Source organism: Dromaius novaehollandiae, chromosome 14, assembly GCF_036370855.1.
Source record: "Dromaius novaehollandiae isolate bDroNov1 chromosome 14, bDroNov1.hap1, whole genome shotgun sequence".
In the NCBI taxonomy this organism is placed as follows: Eukaryota; Metazoa; Chordata; class Aves; order Casuariiformes; family Dromaiidae; genus Dromaius; species Dromaius novaehollandiae.
Genome location: NC_088111.1, coordinates 20,670,062 through 20,692,379, shown reverse-complemented (window position 1 = coordinate 20,692,379; position 22,318 = coordinate 20,670,062). Strand labels below are relative to the sequence as shown.

The 22,318-nt window shown below is 51.0% G+C and overlaps 1 protein-coding gene across 3 annotated transcripts in view; it reads left to right on the top strand.

Annotated features, from left to right (window-relative positions):
- The window catches only part of LOC112983393 (ankyrin repeat and fibronectin type-III domain-containing protein 1-like), a 311,760-nt gene that overhangs the window by 252,255 nt on the left and 37,187 nt on the right, over positions 1-22,318 (top strand). For 2 of the 3 annotated variants that reach the window (XM_064520674.1, XM_026100490.2), the window contains one exon: positions 9,605-9,733. The exons of the other annotated variant lie outside the window; for it this stretch is intronic. In XM_064520674.1, coding sequence (XP_064376744.1) covers positions 9,605-9,733 — 129 coding nt within the window. The remainder of the gene's footprint in view (positions 1-9,604; positions 9,734-22,318) is intronic. 3 annotated transcript variants of the gene reach the window in all.

Genomic DNA, 22,318 nt, shown 5'->3' with positions numbered 1-22,318 from the left:
GGAGCGCGAGCAAAAGCTGGAAGCCAGCAGCAGGGTCCCCGCAGGTCCCGGGGCTGAGCCAAAGGTATTGCTGGCTTCTGCCTAGCTCTTTTCTCCTCTCCTCGGAGCCCTGCACAATGACTTGTTGTTATGTAAAACACCAGCGAGAGTGAGAGAGACTGAAAGATTCTTTAGTGTCGGAATCTGAGTCACATGGGGCTGTTTTATTTCCCCCTCTGCTAATCTCGTTTCTATAGAAACAAGATTGGGAGCAAAAAAAAAAAAAAAAAAAAAAGAAATGAAAAAAAAAGAGCCAAGCACAGAGCAAGCGAGAGTGAGAGAAACCTGAGGTGATGGGTGAGGGAAATAGAGGTGGTGGATGAGGAGGAAGGGCCAGCGCGTGCAGTGGGAGCAGGGAAGCACCCGCGCGGGGCAGGGCTGTGGAGCGGCAGCGGCCGGGCGCTGCGTCGCAGAGTGGGGCCATGGGCTGACGGAGGCTCTTTGCAGCGCGAGTGATTAGCTCTGATGGGAGCGTGCGTGTGGTCGTGTGCGTGGAGCAGCTAGGGAAGGGGACGGGGACTCTTCCAAAGAAACCTCTCTGATGAGCTGCTCCTCCTGAGGCGGGAGATCGGGAGAGACCGAAGGGAAGGGACCTGAGGCTGCCCAGGTGAGTGAGCGTCGCCCTGTGCGGCTCTCCGGGCTGTTCTTCCCTGGGCATGGCACGCTGCGGATGCAGCCAGCTCGCCTGGGGTCCTGCTCGCCGTGCTGCTGCTTTGGGGACACCCTGCCTGAGCATCGCGCTTGCTGTCGGAGCCAGCGGTCGGTGGTGAGCTGTGCCTGGGGCGAGCTGCCCCGTGGAGGCATGGGCATATAGAAAAGCAGGTCGTGCTGGAGCAGGCAGGTGAGTGGGGCTTTGCCGGAGAGGCATTTGTATTCGACACCTGCCCAGAGGGTGGCTCCGTGTGTGCGGCTGTGCGCGTGTGTGCATGTTTCCTTTCCGAAGCCGAGGAAATGTTAAGCACTCTCCCTAAAGGCTGCTGTCCGCTCGGGAAGCACCTTTCCGGCTTTAATGCTTTTCCCCTCTTTTGTTGTGACTACACCTGTGTAAATAAAATGCTTCCAGAGCCAAAGTCTGCTGCTGCAAGGAGCACAGTAAGCTGTGCTCTTTCCCATCTTGCCTACCCAGAGGCAGCATCTGGCTTCCTTGCAGGTGGGATTTGTCTTCCCAAGTCTTGACGCCAGGCTCTTGCCGGGCGATGCAGGGCGCCTGGGGGGATAAGCCCAGCTGAGAAGCTGGTTTTGCAATGACTATTCCCAAAGGGAGGAACAGCAAAAAATGCTGCTGGTTTGTGTGCTGCAAAGTGCCTGGGCTGAGCACAACCATCACATGAGCTTTTCCTGGGACTTTCTCTTGCCTGTAGCTAATTCAAGAGTATATCAGCTGCCTTCTAGGAACTGGATTAGTTCATAACCATGCCCAAACACGTGCTAACTTCCGAGTCTCAGGCTAGGGAGTGCAATATGTACAAGTTTTTCCTGCCTAGGTTAAGTTGTCTCCTTATCTATTGCATGCCTGTCTCTAGCCTTCATGCATGTGCATGTCCTGTGCTGAGGGGCTTTGGCTGGCCTGGGTCAGCCCTCGGCGCAGGAGCACTGCTGGCACTGCCTCTCACGGTCAGTGCTGTTGGGTGCATGTGTGTGCTGGCTGCTGCCTTTTAACCTCAGTCATTTTGCAACTGCGGCACGGGGTGATCCTGGCTGTGCAATCCCAGTCTGCTTGGTAACTCTGGCCCTGACACAGACGTTGCCTGTGTGGGTGCCAGCAGGTCTTGCAGTGCTGCATAAGGACTCTGACTGGGTGAGATACTGCGTGAGCACCTGGGCTTGGGTCACTGCAATTGCTGCAAATTGCTGAAATGTGTTACTTTCTGTGGAGGCAACAGGAGATGCTTCCCTCAAGGGCCACTGTGAAGGATGGTGGGGACAGCAGAGAAAGCCGGTGGATGTGGTCCTGGTGGGATGGCTGGCAGAGTCTGCTGGGTAGCCTAGGAGTCAGAAGCAGGCTTGTTCTTTTACTGGATTTGTTGGGATTTCACTTGTCATCACTTTCCTTTCCTTTTCCAGCAAGGGGGAACCTGTCTCTGAAAGACCCGCTGTGACATTCCAAACCCCCGGGCCAGATCTGTGCCTGGTGTAAAACCAGAGAAGCTGGGAGGGATGAATTGGGCCCTGTGTATTTTTATTCTAACTCAGCTTTGTGAAATGTCATTGCTCATCCGTTCACCCGGCCAGCAAGGGGGTGGAGCGGGGTGTTTCGGACTGTTGTTGTCCTCATGCTAAAGGGCAGCTGAGTAGATTTTTGTGCTGGGACGCTGCGTCTTGTGATGATTCAGCAAGCTGCTCTGAGCCGATGGCAGGACCAGAGGCTAGGTGCCAGGTTGCCAGTCAGCTTCATCTCCACTCATTCTGCATTCCTGCTGCCTTGGCATGTTGGGGACTTTGGGAGTCATCTGTGCTGGGGGTAGACCTCCAGAAAACTTGTCTGGTTAAGGGATGCAGCTTTTTGATGTGGGCATTGAACTGGTGTCATGCAACATGTTCAGGAGAGGAGCTGGAGCCTGGAAATGTAGCCGGTGTGGGAACTGAGTCCCTGCTGGAGCTGGGAGACTTCCCTTTCAGCTTGGATGGGCTCTGGCTGGAGGAAAGGTTTGAGCGTGTCCATCTGAGCACCCTCCGTACATGCTGATTAAACTCACTTGAGGAGTCATTGACACAGAGCAGGGCCGGAAACTGCCTGTGTTCAGAGAAAACCCAGCAGTGTCCCCACCGCCCTTAGGTAGCAGGGTCTGTGTCTGGCTGCCCCTACCTCCTCTGTGGTTGTCGCAAGGACTGGGCTCTGGTGCTGATGCAGAGGGGCTGTTTGCTGTGCCAAGTCCTGCCATCGCCACATGTGCATGAAGCTGTGGTTTTATCTGGGGGAAATAATGCACTGCCTGTGCTCCCCCTGCCTCACGCTCTGCTGACAGTGGTGTTGCTGTGTGCCCAGTATGTCCTCTGCTAGCTGTAGCAGACACGCTGGAACGTTTTGAAGGAAGGGATGAGCCGTGGTACTCGATAGGTAGGGCTGCAGGAGTCTCCAGGGCTGATATTTATTTCCAGGGAAAAGATGCTGTGTTCTGACTTAAACGCTGACATGGGACTATGAACATGTGTAATCTGGCTGACAGATGGCAAGTCATAGAGGTGTGATTTATGATACAGCACAGTAGCTGAACAACCTTCTCTCATTGTCAGGAGACGATTCCTTCCATTGCTGCGGTTGATGTTTCAATTGATGGCTTTCCCTGTGTGTCCCCTGCTTCTCTGCAGCATGCGGGGAGCTGCTGGGAAACCTTGGCAGGTGTAGGAGGGGTGGATGAGGCCTGTCAAACCCAGCACAGGGCTGCAGGCAGAGCAGGGCTCTCGGGCTGCGAGGATCTTACTGCATTTGGCTGGCCCGTGGCAGCAATAAGAGTGGAAAAGCAATAATTGGGGCTTCTCCTAGGTAAGCCTTTCTGCTGCCTTCCCCTTCGGGCAATGCCTGCCTGCCCTGTGGTGGGCTCTGACTGGCTGCGCTCCACTGGGACCTGTTCATGCCCTGCTCATCTGCTCGAGTGGCGTTTCTGCCGTCCGCGAGGCTTTGAGCCTGCAGCCCATCCAAGAGCAAGATGGAGAGCCAGCCGGGCAGGGTGACAGCAGCATTGGCTCTGAGCTGCTTGGGGAGATGGATGCTGTTTCCTGTTGTGCAGTGGATGAGATGCCATTAAAGCCTGATCATGTGTGCATCCCTTCTGAGACCTGAGGGTGCAGGTCAGGATGCCACCTTGATCATGGAGGTGGTAGGGCCCAGAGCTGGAACAAAGCAGGTTTAGAGGAAGCTGTCACAGGGCAGCTTCATTTGAGACCCTCGTTCTTTGTTTCTCCGGCCGATTTCTCTGCCCTTGGTTGCCTTCTCCCTCAGCCTGCACTGGTGTCAGGCATGCTAGCACTGTTAGGAAAAGGCAAGAAAATGTCGCTGTCCAGTGAGAGCAGTGAAGTACACAAGAGGATGGATGCTAACAACTGTGGAAGGGCATAGCTTACTTGCGTTGACTCTCTGTGTCTCAGTTTCCCTGTGTTTACCTTACGGGCCTAAGTTAGGGCCTTTTCAGTGTTATAGGGGCATCGAGGAATGCTTGGAAAGCACCAGGAAAATAAAAACGTGATTAAAGCAGTGTCCTCTCTTTCTCTTAAAGAGAGAGAGGAGCAGGCTCACCTTCTGCTGCAAGGCGGTATCGTTGGGAGTCAACGTAGAGCCCCCAAACATTACGCCCAGTGCAGAAACACAGGAGCATCCCGACCCCTCTGAGGAACCGGAGGACTTCCAACAATAAGAGGCTCAGGAAAGCTGAAGCACAAGTGGGCAGTCTGCGTGGCAGGAAGGTGGCTGTCACGGAGGAGCTGCATGGCCTTTGGGCCAGCCCCGCGTTGGCGGCTGGTCGGGGCTGCCAGGGTGTGCGCGGGGCAGGGGAGGGGAGGTGGAGCAGTCTGCCTGATTCAGGCTGCGCTTGTCTGCACGCCGTCAGAGCAGAGCAGGTATGATTCATTCCCTGTTCTGCAGTACAGTTTATGTAAAGCAGCACTGTATAAATAGCCAGATGATACTATAATGTGATCCTGGCTTTCTAACCAAAAAAGAAAGTAAAGCCTTTTCTGGAGCTTCTGGGTCCAGCGTAGGTAAGAGGAGGCTGGTTTGTACTGGCACGAGAGGAGAGGTTCTGACTCTTGATGAGGAGGTAGAAACCCATCAGAGAGTGTTCACGGCCCAGTCTAACTTCGCTATTAGCAGTTGGATATGGTGGGTCCTGGTCTGATGAACTGCTGTGCCAGGCTGGAGGACAGGTAGGCTGGAAGGTTGGGCTGGAGAATGAAAATAATACCCAACATCTTGAGATATGTGTTCACCTTCTGGGTCATGCACATGACCCTCCTTCATGTTCCCTGGGTCAGGCAGATTTAAACATCAGGTACCATAAGCTGGAGAACATCGCTCTGAACCTGCTGGAAGGAGCTAGCACCTCGTGTTTGTCCATATGCCTTTCCAAAGGGCTTGCTGTCTTGTTCTGGAGACCCCCAAGAGCTGGGGGCTCCGTCCTTCCCCTTGGCTGTGTATCTTATACACCTTTGTGGAGCCAGACTGTGCATTTGTTTCTGACTTGGATTTGCCTGAGCTCAGCCACTTGAACCCACAGCAGTACTGACCAGCGAAGCAGCAAGAAAGCCCGTTCAGTTCTGCTCTTTGGGCGCAAAGGCAGAGCTCATCACTGCAAGGCCATGTGGAGCCACGTCACCGCAGGCTGTGAGAGGGCAGCCTGTCAGCGCCTGCCAGGGAGCCCCCTCCCAAGAGACGGGACCCACGCCTCACCCTGACTTTCAGCACATGCAACCCGTCCTGCCCGGGTCTCTGGCTCCCAGACTATACCCCAGGGTGCTTCTCCCAGCCCTGCCAGCACGCCTTGCTCTAGACTGATCCCTGCCTCTTGGGAAGATGAATTCCCCTTTGGGGCCATCCTCCCTTTTGGGCCACAGCTTAGGCAAACGGAGGCAGCTGCCTTTATTTAAAAGGCTCAAAGGAAATTTCAGAGGAGTAGGGTCAAGAATTGGAAAACAAATGCAATAAGGAAATCGGAGCAGGCAGGATGGGCCAGCAGGTACATCCCAGCAGGTCCCTCTGCGTCCCAGCCCAGCAGTGCCCTCTGGCCATGGAGCCCACGATGGGGTCTTCAGTGGGGCGCAGGCTCTCGGCTGCCTGTTCTCAGTGAATCTTTCTCTTTCCTAGCTGCGTGTTGCTCGTTGGATTTAAATGTAAGCACAACTTTGATTCCTTGTTTTCTCCACATGCTACTCGGAGTCCTTTTCGCATGTAACTCTGTTTTTCCCATGTCAGGTCTTCTTGGCAGATGCTGTTGGGTCTCTCAAGTGGTTATTGCTTCCCTGCTTGGGTGAGGTGTACACTTTGGAGTAAATCTCCTGAAGTGTATAATTTTCCATGCTTTGTTGCTCATAAAAGGCATGTACCTGCACGGGCCGTTTGGCAAACACAACCTCCAGCACCTTCCCACCTTTCGTCAGATGCCATGCACGTTTACCCTGGACAGACTGGAAGAAGGATATAGGAACAAGATGGTTGCTCAGCTGGATGGGATGCTGCCTTCTTGCATCCATGTAGCCAGTTTCGGATTTCCTGAGCCCAGCTCCATGTCCATGCTCCGCAGGGGAAAGCCTCTAGGGGATAGTTCGAAATGGGTGGCTGTGAAAGCTGTGCAGGGTGCCCTGTGGGGACAGCTGAGAGCAGAAAAAAAACAGAAAATGGTTTTGGGCATTTCCCAGATCTCATGAGATTAACACGCCAGGTATGTTGGTAGCATAGCTGCTGGGATGGAGGCCTCTCCCATGGAGAATGGAAGGAGCACTGTTCCTGGGGAGAGTTAAAACTGCGTGGCTTTAGGACAGCAGTATGGGGAACATTTGGCTGCTGGCAAGGAGATGCCTTAGGTAGCCAGCAACCTTTTTTTCCCCCACCTCCAGGGTTCTCTGAGCCCCGTCCCTAGCTGCTGAGCACTCCCAGGCAAGCTGGCAGCTCCTGCTCGCTGCAGGGGCTCTGGGGTCCGGGACGCGTGGTACCAGGGGCTGGTTGGAGCAGAGGCAAGGGCAGGAGAGGAGGAAGAGCTGCTGCAGCAGCTTGGAGGTCTCCTTGGGCAGCACCAGGGAACCATACATCTGTGGGATAAATCAGTGCAGTGCCCAGGGCCAGTGGGGAGAGCTGTGTCTGCTCACAGGAGTTCTGAACTCAGTCCCAGATGCCTGGACTCTGAAGGCCAGCACCATCTAGCCTTGTAGCTGGGCTGGCTCTATCCTTCCCAGCTTTGAAGGCAAAAACTGCCTCAGAGATGAGAGATCACTATACCGCACCTCGCTTAATTGAAATATTATTCATTACAGCTTGAGCTTTGACATGGAATCAAAGGAGAGCCTTGATGGCAGGGATGGTGTTTGTGCAGTGGGCTCTGCTAGATGGGCTTTAACAGGACGCTTAAATTGTTCCTATTCTAACGCCTTTTCCTCCAGCTCTGAAAGGGGGAAAACTGAGCTTCGGGTTTCTTGTTGGGTTTTTTTAAAGACAAACCTCATCCTTTACATCAAAGTGATCTTTTTTTTTAAGAATGTAAAGAATGACCCTGGAAGGTCTGACCGACTCTTTCCCAGTGGTGATCTTAGAGACAAGAACCCTCTCCAGAAAGCTGTCTCCACCCTGTCCCAAGCAACAGCAATTCATAAGCTGAAAAATAAATCAATAACCAGAGTTAATGAATTGAAGATGTCTGTGTTTAAAATGTATCAGGAAAAAAATTGCTAGCTGTTCGTGGTTTATTTAATTATTGTAAGGAAAGGCGGGGAGCTCTCGTTTCTGAGAAATACCTTCCTTTTATTTTTTTGAGGTATTTTGTTTGGTTGAGGTCAGTCAAGAGAAGTATTAGCTTTAACAATATATATACATTGACTGGTGGTGGTGCCAGGAGAGCAGTTTGGTGTTTTCTTCTCCTCACCGTTGAAACACATGGAGATAGCGCTCATTCAGACATGTTGAGTAGTTGGGGGGCTCAGCCTGGAGCTGTTTGTGCCTTTGCTGCTTGTCCCAGCTTTTCCCCATTGCTCTTTTGTCCAGCATTGAGCCTTTTCTCTCTCCAGCCCAGGCTCTCGGAGCACGCACCGTCAGAAATGTGGGGAGCCAAGAGCCCTGCAAAGCCTCAGGCGGCCGCAATCCATCAGTGCCTCATGCAATGCTCTTGGTAGCTTTTAATTCCCACTGCCAGAGAAGTGGGGACTAATGGTTGGGATGTTGCAGGTCCCTTCCCAGTTGTGTCACTCTCCTCTCCAGGACCCCTGGCAAATCACTTTATTTCTGTTCCCTTTTCTGTCCAGACTGAGCCCTGTGTGGTCGGGGTTTGTTGGTAGTGGTATGTGCAGGGATCTCGGCAAGCTGGGCCAGGGTGCTGGGAGCTGCGGCCTGGTTGTCCTACTCCCCAGCAAGAAGCAGTTCTGCAGGAGGGGTTCGATTCTGTTTTACAGCTGTAGGGCACCACTGTCCTCAAATTCTGCCTTCCAGTCTACCTGGGCAATCCTGGGAGGACAGTGGCATGGCTCAGGCACAGCTCCCAGCTCCCTGGACTTCTAGAGCTGGAAGGTACCGTAGTAGTGTCCTGAGAATGGACAAGCACGCATGGGAGGCAGGTCGGGCCTATCGCAGGCCTGCAAGGAGGAAAAGGCAGTAGAAGTGCCAGTGTGAGTCACAGAGCTGGCAAACTGGAGCAATGCCATTCAGCCAGCATCATGTGCCCAAGCACAGGAGTATTTGCAGTCACAGCGTCAATGAAGCACAGGGTGTCCTGTACTCCCAAAGCAGAACACAAACTCAAGAGGCCCTCTCTTGTTTTCGCCACCTCTCCCCCAGTGTTTTCCCCCTTTTCTCTGCTCCCCGTGAATTAGCAGCAGGGACAGTTTGTGGACAGCCTGGGCGTTGCTGGCGGTTGGCAGAGAGCAGGTACAGCATCTCCGCATGGCATGGACAGAAAGCGGGAGGGATGCAGCCTTTGCAGAAGCCAGCATGACCTGAGGGGAGGGAACACAGGCATATCTCCAAGCGAGTTTTCTGAGTGCCACAGGAATAAGAGACGGTGCGGCTGTGCCTTGGTAGCAGCACTTCTGTTCTGCACAGTGCTGTGATGGAGGGGGTGATGTGCAGTTTAGCCCTGGAGCCTGCCAGATGCTCTTCTCCCCAGGTTTGGGGGATTAGGAGCAATGTTGGGGCTTCCCATCCAGGCATGAAGAGACTTTGTGAGTGCAGATGGGTCCTGACACATGCGTTGTTTCCTTCTCCAAAACATCTCTGACATAGACTGATTTCCTTATCAGTCTTCAACATAAAAGCCATCTCAGTGTCTCAAATCCCTGGCTGGGGGTCCACAGGGGCTCTGGGATTTTTTGTGAATGAATGTGTGGCTGTGGTGGAAGTTCATGGAAGTCCCTCCTTCTTGCCTTTGCTTCTCTCTGTCAGTGCTCCTCTGGCTTCCTGGTCCCCTCTCTAAGCAGGTAGGCCAAGGGTGCCAGGAAGTTGAAGCAGCCTGCATCTCTCCAGCTTTGGCCATCGCCAGTTGGCATTTAAGTAAAACCATTTGACCTGTAAAGGTGTTTCTGCTACAGCAGGAAACAGGACCTGAAATCAGCTTGGAAACTCACACTGACAGACTTGTAGATTCCCTGATAAGGTCATGATGGGGAGCCTATCTGCTCCAGTGAGTGGTTTTGCTAACAGCATCCTGCAGACCTGTGCAGGTCCTGGCCTGTTGATGTGACGCTAAACCTTCTTGCTGCTCCTCTGCACCTTCCTCTTGGGGCTTCTGTCGCTTCATCCAGATGCTGCTCCTGGAGCCACCTCCTGCCGCTTCCCCTTTTAGCTCTGAGCGTCACTTGGCTTTCTGCCGTGATCCTGACTGTGGGATCCAAGGTGCTTCAATGACATTAATGCCTTTCCTCTCCCCTTCCCCAGGTCGGAAAGCAGCCTCTCTAAGTTTGCCCACCGCTTGTCGGTTAAGCAGAAGCAGGAGAAGAGAAGGAAAGCTGAGTATGTCTCGGCCGAGCTGTCTGCCTTCCGGCCCAGGTCTCTGAGCATTGAATGGTAAGAGATGCAGGACAGGGCTGGGGGAAAGGAGCTTCTGGCTTTCCAATCCCCTCTTCCCCTGCCCCCACCACTGCCACTCAGCCCTGTCTCGTGAACAACCAGTGGGACAGTACCTGTTCAAACTGCTCTGTCGGCCACAAAAGCCCCCCACACACCAGGGAGTGAAGCCAAAATATTCCCTCCCTTACCCCAGTAGAGAAAGCAGAGGGGAGCCCCTAATGGACTCCTTCCTTGTGGAGGTAAAGGAGACCCCGTGAATTTGCCTCCTGCTTGAGCATCAAGGGTCTGTTGGGGCTCATGCGGGAGGTGGACATGAGCACCAGCTGTGCCGGAGCACTGCAGCTTCGGAGAAATCACTCTCGTGGGCTCTGCGTGAATAAACACGCTCTGTGCTGTTATGGCAAAAGCAGGGTAGCCACCTCCACCCAGCTGCTAGTCCTGGTTGCCCAAGGTCAGGGGCCAGGCAGAGGCCTGGAAGAGCCAGCCGAGGCATCAGCAGGCTTGCGCAGACCTCTGGTGCCTTCCTGGTGTTTCACAGGGAGAAAAGGCACCCCAGGCTCTGCTTGCATCACTCCTCTCCCCTTCGTTTCGCACCCCATGCACTTTAGGAGCTGCCAAAGGGTCCAGGCAGCCGGCACCTCGCTGCCGAACACACTTCCTTTAGAGAAGCCAGAGCCGACAGCCGGGACGGGAGGCAGGACGGCCTGATGGTCGCAGGCTGGCGCTGGGAATCCGGAGCCGCACGGACTCCCCTAGCTTGCTCCGTGCCCTTATTTTTAGGTAAGGGGAGGGTGAGTGGCAGGCGGGTGCGATGCCTCCCCCCGTGTGAGCCGCCTGCTCCTGGAGCGGGGGCAGCAGTACTTGCCCAGCCCTGCGAAGTAAAGCGCTCTCCGGTTCCCTGGTATCGCTGCTCGTGGTGGCGGTTTATGGCGTAGGTGTGACCCGCGGCACCCGCAGGGCCCCTCACACGGAGCTTTCTTCTCAAGCTACAGTTCCCTGCATGAGCAGAGAATAATTTATCCTTGGTTTCTAAGCTCTGATGCAACAGCCTTGGAACCAGATCACAGTCAATCCTCTCAGCATTAGAGGTGACCTGCTAAGGATATTTAAAAGAACTGGAAATTGCATTGCTTTCAGCTTCCTTAGATGGAGAAAGGAGGGTAAAACTTAAAAAAAAATGCCTAGAAATTGCAAGAATGTCGAGTTTGGTTTTCATTTTCCCTGCTTTTTTTGGAGATCTTTCTGGCATTTATTATAAGTTCTAACACTTAACTGAATGTTTGAGGATGTGGAGTCCTTCTCAAAAGTTTCCTCTATCTGTGATGTTAGTTAGGAATCAAAGTTAAATAGGTATTAATAAAGTCAGACAAAGATTTTAAACTATTTGGTGACAAATTGCTTTCTTCTCCAGTTGCACAACTTCCTTCTCTTTGCTGAAACAATGACATCGGAAAAGCTCTTCTTCAGTTACTGTGAATCTTCCAAATAGACAAATGCACAAATGGATTTATAATATACCAAACGGGAAAACAAACAAAGAACTCATTCAAAACAAACAACGTTTCTCTTTATTCATCATAAAGAAGCAAAAAAAGACAGTAAATCTCTTTTCTACCTTTAAATGCCTCTTTGAACCCCCAGTTCCCATTTTAGCCCTGCTGTGTCAAGGTATATTTGTGGTATATTTTAGCTTGCTCTGTAATGTTTTCCTGAGGGAAACCATCTGTCTTGTATTAGTTTGCAAAGCACCTTGTACAGTAATGACACTGTAGCAATAGTAAATGATGCTATTTTATGGGGTTTTTGTAAGCCAGCCCGGAAATTAGTTCTTAGCAAGGACAAATCATCTTTGACTTTGGCTTGCAAATGCAATCGCTTTGGAGACTCAAGGCTAGAAACTGTGAGGCCCAAAAGAGAAGCCTCTTATGTTATCACCCCTGCGGGGAGGTAGGCACACCTGTCTGAGCCGGGTCTCACCAGGAAAGAGCGAGTTGTCTTACAGTCTTGCCTTTTAGCTGTAACTTGCAGCAACTTGAGCTAGATTCGATGCCCTCTCCGCGTGTGTGTGTGTGAGGAGTGCCAAGGGCACATCGTCCCCAGCCGGCCACGAAGTGAGCACGTCGCCCACGGCCGAGGCCACACGGGCCTGGATGCTGCTGTGCCAGCTGTGTGGCACTGCTGGAACGCACGGCCGCGTCGCATCGGCCAGCTCCGCCGCTCGCGTCAGCGCTCCCGGCCCCTGCGGTCACAGGGAGCCAGGCTGGTTTAAGCCAGGTTACTCAGGGGGACTTTGCTCATTTGGCTCGCTGGGCCTCAGTCGTTCAGGGAGCCTTCAGGCAAGGTGCTCAGCTGGCAGACCTGAGGGTGGCAAGTCCAGCTGGGCCATGGTGACAAGGAGCCGGGTTGGCACATAGCAGGAAGAGGATCCTGTCCACAGCCTGTTCCCTGGCCGTCTTAATACGTTTGGATCAGCTGCTAATCCTTTTCCCTGTTGCCGTGGTTAAGCAGAAAACCCAGGAGCTGTAATAACTGTGTTGTTTCAGTACAGGAATTTAATCTGTTTTTAAATGTACATAGCCAAATTTCCAAAGAGTAGCTTGGAACATCTACACACAAACCACAGAGCACTGACACCAAACCAGCCTTCCCCATTAAAATGGGCACGTTGCAGATACATTTATACATGCAAAGCTTATAGCCTGAGCACGAGTGCCAGAGATGCGTGTGTCTGTGGTCCACACATGCACATTTGCAGGCCAGGTCAAGGCACTTGGAGACTGTTGCCCATGCAGAATGAGCATCCTCGGCAGCCTGAGTCTGCAAAGTGGGCATTTGATCTTTTCCCAGGTGTGAAATAGTCATTTCTCTGCATCCCCATCTCTCCCCAGGGATCCATGCTCTTATTAGCAGTATGGACTTCCTCAGTTAGCCACTCCAAACTGGCAGGCTGCACACATGTAGGACCTTTGGAGCAGTGATTCTCTGTTCACTGATCGCCCAGCACCTTGAATTGCAGGGTCCTGGAATGCAACCAGGGCTTCTGGACACTATGGTCAACCAGCAGCATGGTTTGTGCCATTGCGAATATACAAATGTCTAATTTAGCTTCCAGAGCAAATATCAGCATGCATCAAATTCAGATGTATTTATAAGCTTCACCCAAGGTCACAGGCTGCCTCATGTTTACCTGCCTCTGTACAGAGGACAAATGTCTATTCTATGTATGATGGGATGGTTTTCACTCACGCCAAGTGGGTAGGAGGAGGATGGAAAACCAGTGGATTGTGTTTTCCCAAATCTGTTGTTTTCGAGAATCCTGACCATCTAATCCCAAGGCTTGAAGGCAAGGAAGGGCTCTTGAACGTGCTGTTGTTACCTGTTACTACTCTGATTGTGTTACAGGGAGAAGGCAGTGATTACAAGAACACAGTCATCAGCACTGATAGGTTTGAAAAGCTGGATGTCAGTTCAGCAGTGGGTTCAGAGCTCAAATTAGTACTTTCTATCTCAAAATCCTCCTAAAACAGTCAGTCCAGCCCCATGCATCTCTGCAAGAGGGGAAGGCATTCTTCCCTCTAATGCTCACACAGGAAAAGCCAAGTCAAAGTTTCCCATTCACTCCAGGTGCTCAGCTAGGGTTAGATGCAGTTGTGATAAAAGAGGAGCTGTGCAGCATCTGCCTGACATTGCATCGCCCACGTTCAGCAATGCTAACGTGATGGGGACAGTAGATCTCTTAGCCTCCCTTTTGCCCTTCTCCCTGTCTTTCCCTGCCCCTATGGACACCTTTAAGCCCTGCTTTGCAGAGTCCCTGGGTGCTGGCAGCACTCTGACTAGGAAATGCAGTTATTTACTGCCACAGTAAATAAGGTCCCAAATGTCTGAAGCTGCATACCAGAAAGTACATGGATACTTCCAGCCACCGCTCGCGCGGTCCGCGCGCCTGTCCGAACGAACACATCTCCCCCATTCGTCGGATGGGACATGGTCACAGGTCGTGTTTCTCTCTGGGCACAACACACGCTTTATTCACCCAGCGCATGTTTATGTGCTCCACCAGGCAAGAGGAGCACAGTCGTGCTCCCAAGCTCAGCAAGAACTGAACGAAGTCTGGTTAGTTCCACTTATTAAAAAAAAATGTTGGGGTGGGGGGAGGGAGAGAAGGCAGGGAAAAAGTGAAGTATTGAGAAAACACTTATTTCATTCATATGTTGTTTACTGAAATAAATACTTCATTATTAGACATTTTTAGGCTATTTTTTTAAAAGCCAGCACCACAAAGTCCCCACTGTTAGGCCTATGAATATGCCATAGCACCTCAGACGATTGCTCTGCTGAGCTTGATGTCTTGCTGCTAGCATGGCTCAAGGCCACGTAGCCGGACTGCAGCCCCATGCAGAAGAGCGTGGAGAGGAATAACGCGAGGAGTGGCTTATCTCAAAGCTTTCACAGGCCTAGTAGAGAAACCTGGAAACTGTTTGTGTGATTTCTTATTTGGATGGTTTTCTACAATTCCTTTCTAGTGCTGTTTGCTGGAAGATGCACGCTGTGGCTAGTTGAGGGCCAAGGTGATATGTGTTCCAAATAAGGCAAAAATTAGCAATTGAGGAAGGGAAGGATTTGGGGTCTGATTTGTTAAAGCTCTGCTTTCTGCTGATTTGTGATATTGAGCTCCCTCCAAAGCCTAAATAACAGGGGGGCCTGAAAGGCAAAGGCACTTTTTATTTAAAGCTCGACGTCTTCTCCTGTCGGAGTTAAGAATTAGAAAACTGACAGCTCCCTTGGAGACTTCCAGTTATGCCTACAGCAACCCCTTTGAGAAACACTAGCAACATCCTTTCCCCCCTACCCTTTTAAGGTGAAGGCAAAGAGAGAGAGCTTCTTTTCCTTTTGTATGTGTCACCTAAGATCTCATCATGTATATATTTTCTCTTAAGTGATTCTTAATCAAATGAAAAGGCTCTGATCTGCTGTTTCCATTTTCAACTTGTATATGAGGAGCTTGGGAGAGGTTCTGGATGCCTCTGTCCCACCTTCAGATTCGCTGTGTTCCTCTCCAGGGCTGGCACCCAGGTGGAATTTCAGCCCTGTCAGGTTTGTTCTTCTGGCACTGATTTGCGTCTTCCTTTTCCTTTCCTACCTCTCATTCTGGTTTTCCTTCTTCCATTTGTTTCCCTCTGTTTGCCATCTCCTTTGCTCTCATTTTTGCATACTCTTGTTGTCTAGCCTGTTTTTCCTCTGTTTTCTTCTTGTTTGTTTCTAATTGCTCCCCTTTTCTATTTGCACCCCTCACATTTTCCATGTTGGACAACCTCCCTGTAATCTATTGTCAGAATAGCGTATTCCCATGATGGTTCAATAAAAATGCAGCAAATTCCTTGCTTCCCCGTTCGTTATCTTGGTTCTGCTCCTTGGCTGCCCACCACAAGCTGTTAAAGCAACGCTGGCAGGAGAATGTCGTCTAGTGGTTAGACACGCGGGGAGGGGAGCCAGCCGGCTTGGGTTCATTCCTGCCTGCGTGTTGTTTTGCTGTTTGACCCCTGGCAAGTTGTTTAATCTCAGTTCTTCACTTCCCCTCTGCTGAAAAGGAGGATACACAGAAACCTGGATCCTGAGCAGGTTTGAGGAGAGACCATGCCAGCCCAAGACAGGAAGATGCGGAGTGGTTTTCCTGTGATGTCCCAGCACAAGGGGCTGGTGGGCATCCGTCTGAGCAGGACTGTGGTGTCAGGAAGGCAAGATCCTGCAGCCCCTGGAGTGGGGGACCTTTGTCTTTTGGCTGGTGAACATAGTCCTGGGTTCAGACACGTCTTGCTGCTCTTTGATGGGATCACTGCCTTGCTCCTCTCTGTGCTCCCGGAGCCCTTTAGGTTGTCCAGCCTGCTCTAAGGGCAGGGTCTGTAAGTGCTCCCATTAGTGTTTTACCCCAGGCCTCAGCTCTTCTGGGCACAGTCAGATCCCTCATGCACAGAAACCGCTCCAGGATCATCAAGCTGACAGACATGCCAGAGGCAGCACACGTGACTGTGCTATTATTATCCTGCTATTATTCTGCCCTGTGTTTCAGGTTTGGTCATAAAGCGAAAGGTTTTTAATGGAAGTGTTTTTATGGAAGTTATTTAAAATTTTATAATGCAATAGTATTTCTCCTTTGGGTTTAAGTGATCTCCTGCGGTACGGAAATTGTCCTAAAATTGCCTCTCAGTGCTGGGGCGTGAAAGCCAGGCCATGGAGATGCCTGGCTTTGCCAGTGCACTGCTCAGCTTGCTTCTACTGTTGCTGCGTGCTGATGTGTGAAGGCAAAGAGGATGACCTGTACCCATCGGCAGGCTCCTGGCTTTCTGGCACCCAAGTCCCACAGTCCTGGGTGGCTGCAGAGCCCATAGGATGTGCTGAGTCGCTAGATGAGTTGTCTGACTGTTCCTACGCCAGTGAACTTGAGGGTTGCTACTGCAAATACTCACTGGGTGCCTTGTGTTATTTCCAGCTTATTAGTCTGTGGTCCTGCAGGACTTTCCCAATATGACTCTTGGCTCGACAGTCATCCGTTTGCCAGGGAGCAACCAACACAAAGTGAATTGTCAGCAACTTCGTGGGAGCCAGAGAGCAGCAGCACCGTAAGGACAGAGGGCTCGGTGCTTCTCTGGGTTGCACAGCTATGCTTGTCCTACTCCTGCCTTACACTGCGTATCCAAGAGGAGACTTGGATCCATTTCTCTTTCAAGCTGAGGAAACTTTTAGTCTGAGCAAAGAATAACTAAAGGGAAAAGCAGGCCTTCATCCTTTTCAGTAAAAGAACAGGAGGGACGGTCAGGAGGAGTGTCAGTGTGACCGCGTGTGCCTGGGAAGTGTGAGGGCACACGTATGAAACCTGTGAGCGGGAGAGATGCTCTTGGCAAGCTGAGAGACGTGGGCACACAGACTCTATGGCAGTAATGGTGTGGGGCATCCAGATTTCTGAAGGCTTTTTCCTCCCCCCTGCCAGTCTCGGCCATCATCTGCGATGAAACGCAGCCCCTCCTGGCTTGGTTGTGCTGAGCGCAGGTTTGGATGGGACAGGCACAGCACTGAAACGAAACCAGAGGCGCTTTGTCTCGACTGGGAGCGCTTTCAGCCATCACTCAGGAACAATGGCCAAGCTATGGGGTCATTTGTTCTGGTATTTCAGCAGCTTCTCATAATTTATGGGATGTTTTGTTCTGCTGCTTGTCTTAGCTTCCCCCTCTCCACCCTCCCTGTCTCTCTCCCTTCTCCATTTCAACTCCTCCTCCCCCCCGCTCCCAATTCCCCTAATAACTGTGGAGCCTCTCTGCCTTATGAAGTAATGGTATCTGTGACTTATTGAATTAGCTGTATGGAATTGGGCTTTGACACTGCACTTGTGGTCTGTTCAAGTGTACAGGCTGCTCTGGGGAGCCAGCATGCTAATACATAGTAGGCCCCTGCCCAAGGGCTTGGGGCAGGCTGAACTTCGCTCGGCTTTTCAAATTAATGTTTCCTTCAGCAGGCAGCTCTGGATCAGGCCCCTAGAAAGTAGGCTTATGTGCGATAAATGTGGTCAGAAGCACTGCAGTCCAGAAAACAAGGAGACTTCTGTTTGTGGAGGCTCCCCTGTACAAGGGGTAGGAAGGGCAGCCTAGCTGCTCGCTCGCTGTGCCACCATTCCCCTGCTACCCACCGAGGACACCTTTCTCTGAGCAATCTGGAGGCTGGAGGGGGCCGCAGGACATCAGGTGGGGAGCCCCAGAGCTTGCAGTGTTGAACCAGGCACTGGGGATGTGGTGTGAATGCTCAGTCTCGTCCCAGGTGCCCTGCATGACTTTGGGATGGCCAAGGTCCGTGCACCTCACTGTGTGTGGGGGAGCAGGAGTTGGCTCCCTCCCAAAGGCTGGCGTGGCAGTGATTCACTGATGACTGTGAGGGACTTGCTGATGGGGACAGGGAGGAGCGATCCCTGGAAATATCTCCCTCAAAGTGTGATTTGCCTTTAGGAAAGCATTTGAAAGGAATAATTTATCCGAGGAAAATCACCTTTTATCCTTGTTGTCTGAGTCATCTGCAAACAGATAGAGGCTCAAATGTAATTGCTGTTTTCAGTGACACAGATGCATTTGCTGCCGCTGATCCTTAGCCTGGAGAGGTCTTCACCATTGCGGACAAGTCACAGTCTGTGCAGCTCCAATTCTGTAGCCTTGTGTTTCCTGCAAAGAGCTGGGAATGCCCCCAGCCCTTGAGCACTTGTGGAAAATGAATGCAACATGGGTGTCATTTGGTGATATCCAAATCTGCAAGGTCTGTGTAAGGAGGTGCTGATTTCTGCTTTCCCCTCCTGAATCCGTGAGCCTCCAGCAGCCTGAGTTTTCTCATCATCTGGAGAAAGTCAGCTCAGCTTGTGATTATGGTGAGGTTGGAGAGTTATAAATAAGGAGAAGACCAAGGACTGTGTGTGCAGCTGGGTGACCTGCTGCGGTAGGCATTGAGTCCAGGCAGGTCCAATGGTCCTATGCTGTTGGCATCAGCAAAGATCTAGCTTATACGAGGAGCTGCTGAGAAAACAGCCCTTCAACAGTTCTCAGCAAGGAAGGGAAAGGAAAGACTTTAGATTTTTTTCTTGTGTCACTTCAGCAGGAAAAATTAAGCCCTCTGGGGAAATGACAAGAAAACTTTTCAGAGAAGACTGATTTCTAGGCTATCCCTATTTGGGGCCAGAGCCCTTGTGCACTGAGAGCACAGGAAAAGAATATCATTCACTTCAAAGACAAGTGGAGGGGAAACAAATTTTAAAACACTGCATCAGCGTGTTGTTCCCGGCACTTCCCTCTGCTGGTAGCTGACATCACCTAGCCCTTGTAGGAGTATTTCTCAGTGCAGCATATCCATTATCCTCAGTACATTTTGATTTCTGTCAAATAGCCCATTTGTGTGATTGGTTTTGTTTTACCCTCATCATCTCTTTGACATTTCCCATGGTCTGGATCTGCAAAGCCAGATGGATATTTTGGTCCCTGCCAAGGAGTGTGGAAGATGTTCTTGGTCCTGCAGGATCTCCACTGGTTCTTCTCCATGGATGTTTCCATGCCCAGAAGATACCAGTTGCTTGGATTTATATAGTAGTGTCCAGTGGGCAGCCCAAACTCCCTGGTTATTCTGGAGGGAAAGTGCAGAAAAGCTGTAATCCTTGGCATGAAGGGGAAACCTCATGGGTGTTTGAGTCTTGGGACTGTAGTGTGAATCAAGCCTTTCTTGACAGCTCTGTATTTTGCTGGATCTTCCACACCAGCTGGTATTCCCATGGTGTCAGTGTGTTGGATTTGGGGGGGGGGGGGTGTCTTAGTTCTCCCAGACCTTTTAGGCTGCACACAAAAATATCTCAGTATATTTCTTGTGGTGGGAATATTGAAAATAGTGGTTGGGAATTTAGACTTGCAGGCACTGAACCTGGCTTATCCATGACCAGTTTTCAGTCGGGGAAGGGCAATGCAGATGACTAGTATGTCCGGAGCAACCCCAGCAAAACAGTCAGTCTGTCTCAGACTCTGAACTGACAGGTTGAACCCCCAGCCCTGGAGATAGCTTTAGCCAGGGAGGAGAAAGGTTCCCTGGCCTTGCTACTGACACTACGAGGGCCACTGGGATCTGGAGATACAGGAGGATCAGCACCTCTTGTTTCCAGATAGGCTGTTAGGCCCAGTCCTGACAGCCAGCAGTTTGAAGGTATTTGAGTGCTTTTATTCCTCTCTTTTCCCTTAAATGGTGGTAGTCCCTGCTGCACAGGTTTTCTGTGCTCTTCTGTCCCACTGATAGTTTCTTACTGACTGAGACAGTTCTGCCTGCCAGAGCTTCAGGATCCTCCTATTGATCTTCCTGGAGAGCATGTCTCAGTGTCCAGTCAATACTGGACCTACTGGCTTGGATGCTGGCAGGATGGCCAGCACTCAGTGGGATAGTGATATTAGTGATAAGAGTCAGCCCAGGACACTGGGACACCAAGGACCAGGTCATCTGGTTGTGTTGAGATCTCTGTCCACCTTTTCTTGAGCCTTTCTTGCCCTCTGCAAGCTCACTCTTCTCCATCACTGTGCTTCACACCATCCCACCTATCCACTTTTCTTCTGCCCACTCTCTTGCTTTCCAGAGGAGGTCTGTAAGACCAAGTGAACTCAAAGTCTGCTAAGCCTCATTCACACTGGTGGCCAGGGAGGAGCAGTGATGTTCCCCTCTCCTCCTTACTTCCAAAGTTCCTTTCTTCGCTATCAACATCTCCACTATCCTCAAGGTAGAAATCTTTGTCCAGCTACCCTAGTACTTCTTGCAATTGCTCACTCCCCAAAGGCATTTCTCTCCCCTTCCCATTTTGCCTCTATTGCCTTTATTTACGCTGTTAACAGGGAGGGTCATACAGCAGTGAAGATCTGTCCTAAAGAGCTGTTTGGCAATATGGAGGAGGTTTTTCTATGTGGGCAGCATAAAATAGTGCAGACCTGATAAAAGATCCAGTTTCAGGTTAGGAAAAGCAAGGTTTATGTTTAGCTCTGTCCAAGTACACTGGACTGCCCTTGTAGTCATGACAAGTTGCACATGGTTTTCATTCTTCCCATGGTGCAGAGATTCACCTTGGCCCCCTCCATATCTGTTTAGACAGAGGCTGGTTTCCCATCCAAGAAGTGTCCCAACAAGGCCTGTGAGGGCTCTGCAGTTACTAGCTGGGAGGCAAATCTCTTCTGCCTAAAGTCAGTGCAGACCCCATATTGATGGTCTGCTGTAAAGAGATGCTGTTTCTGAGCTTTGCAAAATGCCATATGAAATTACCTGCATGCATTTGTTAAGCATGGCCTCCAGAAGAGTCACTGAGCTCAGCAGAGCTTGCAGAGACACCTCCTCGTTACGTTATCAGGAGTGATTCTGGCCTACTGCCCACAGAGGACCCCATCACCTACAGTGGGATGTTGTGGCTTGCTGAGAAAATGTTTTCCATGCAAACCCAACAGGTTTCTGAGTCCCAATTATTGCATCCTCTGACATACTAGGGATCAGAGGTAGAGCTGGCAGATTGATTACTCAGCTATTCCTGCCTTTGCATAATTGCACGAGGGAGCTTCTGGGCACATATGAGACTCTGATGAACACCAGGAGTGTCCTGTGTGCCTTTTAAGAGGATCCATGCAAGACAAGTTCCCAAACCAAACAGACGCATCTGGTTTCTTAGCTTCATCCATCACCAAGGATAAAGGTCTGGGCTGGGGTCCAGTGGATAAAGCACTGGCCTGCGACATAGGTGATCTGGCTTCTCTTGGCCTGCTGAGAGACTGAGGGCAAGACTCTTCCCCCTCTTTGTGCCTCAGTTTCTCCCTCTTTAGAAAGGGCACAGTGACACTGACCTCTTTTCTCAGACACTTTGAGATCTACTGATACACATGCTGGCTGTTATATCAGGAAACTAGTAACCAGGGTCTTCTGCTGGCACACCCATTCTCTCAGCCCAAGGGACAGGATGCAGGCTGGCTCCCAGCTCTCAATTATCAGTTCAAACTAATGCAACTTTCCAGAGTTTATTCTTCGGCTTTATAAATTTGGGATCACAACCTGGAGCCGTTAGCATGTGTTACGCTTTCAGCAAAGAATGCCAAGGTTAAGGTTTCTGCACTCTGTCTGTGTACTGTGTCCTGAGCTGCTGAAACTTGCTCTGTCCAGGCAGCAGCTGCTAAAAATAGAAAGTCTTTTTTTCCCTGAATGATGTTCCCATTCATCAGCGTCTTCACTGTAGAAGAGGAGGCAGTTATTCTGGTCAGAGGCAGTGGCAGGAGAGGAGGTGGGCGGACAACTCTTTCTAGGTCTGGGGAGATCTGGCCATGTATAATCTTAAAACAAATTCATATTTTGGTTTTAAATGTCACTGTGCATCAGGCGCTGGAATGAGAGGATACTCACTGCTGCTATGTGATGGAGATTTTAACCTTTCTTAAAGTCTGGCTTATGTAGAAGACTCAATCCATGAAAAAGAGATTTTTTGTGTGTGTCAGTCCTTGTTACCTTGTGCTGGGGAAAAGCTTCTAGAGCAGAGACTGCCCAGAAGAGGCTCAGCTGGATTTCTCATGCTGGAGGGACTGTTGTCCCACTGGTCTATGTCATAAAGTGAAATTGGGTGAGGGCAAAGGCTTTCTGATTAGAAAGCAGGTCATATGAGGTCTAATGAGTCCCAATGCTGTGCCAGGTTGCACAGTGCTGTGTTACTGCCCCATGCCCGCCTTGCATGCGGCCAGCCCAGCTCCCTGTAGCATCCTCCCCCGTGTGATCTGTGCTGCCTGCACTGCATGCTTCGGGAGGGCAGCTTGGAGCCAAGCCCCGTGGTGCCCCAGGTCAGAAGGGTATTTGCAGCTAGGACAGGTGTGTCAGCTTTCTCCATGCAGTGAAATCCCCTGAAACAGTGGGCCAAGTCTTGGGAAGCAAAGAGGCTGCTTCTGGACACAGGTAAGCTGCTGTGACACGTGGTTAATGCTTCTGCTTTCCATGTCTATGGCTGGTGTCTTGCTTGCTGTCCAATGGGGTATCTCAAGGAACTTCAACTGTAAGCATGTTCTTGTA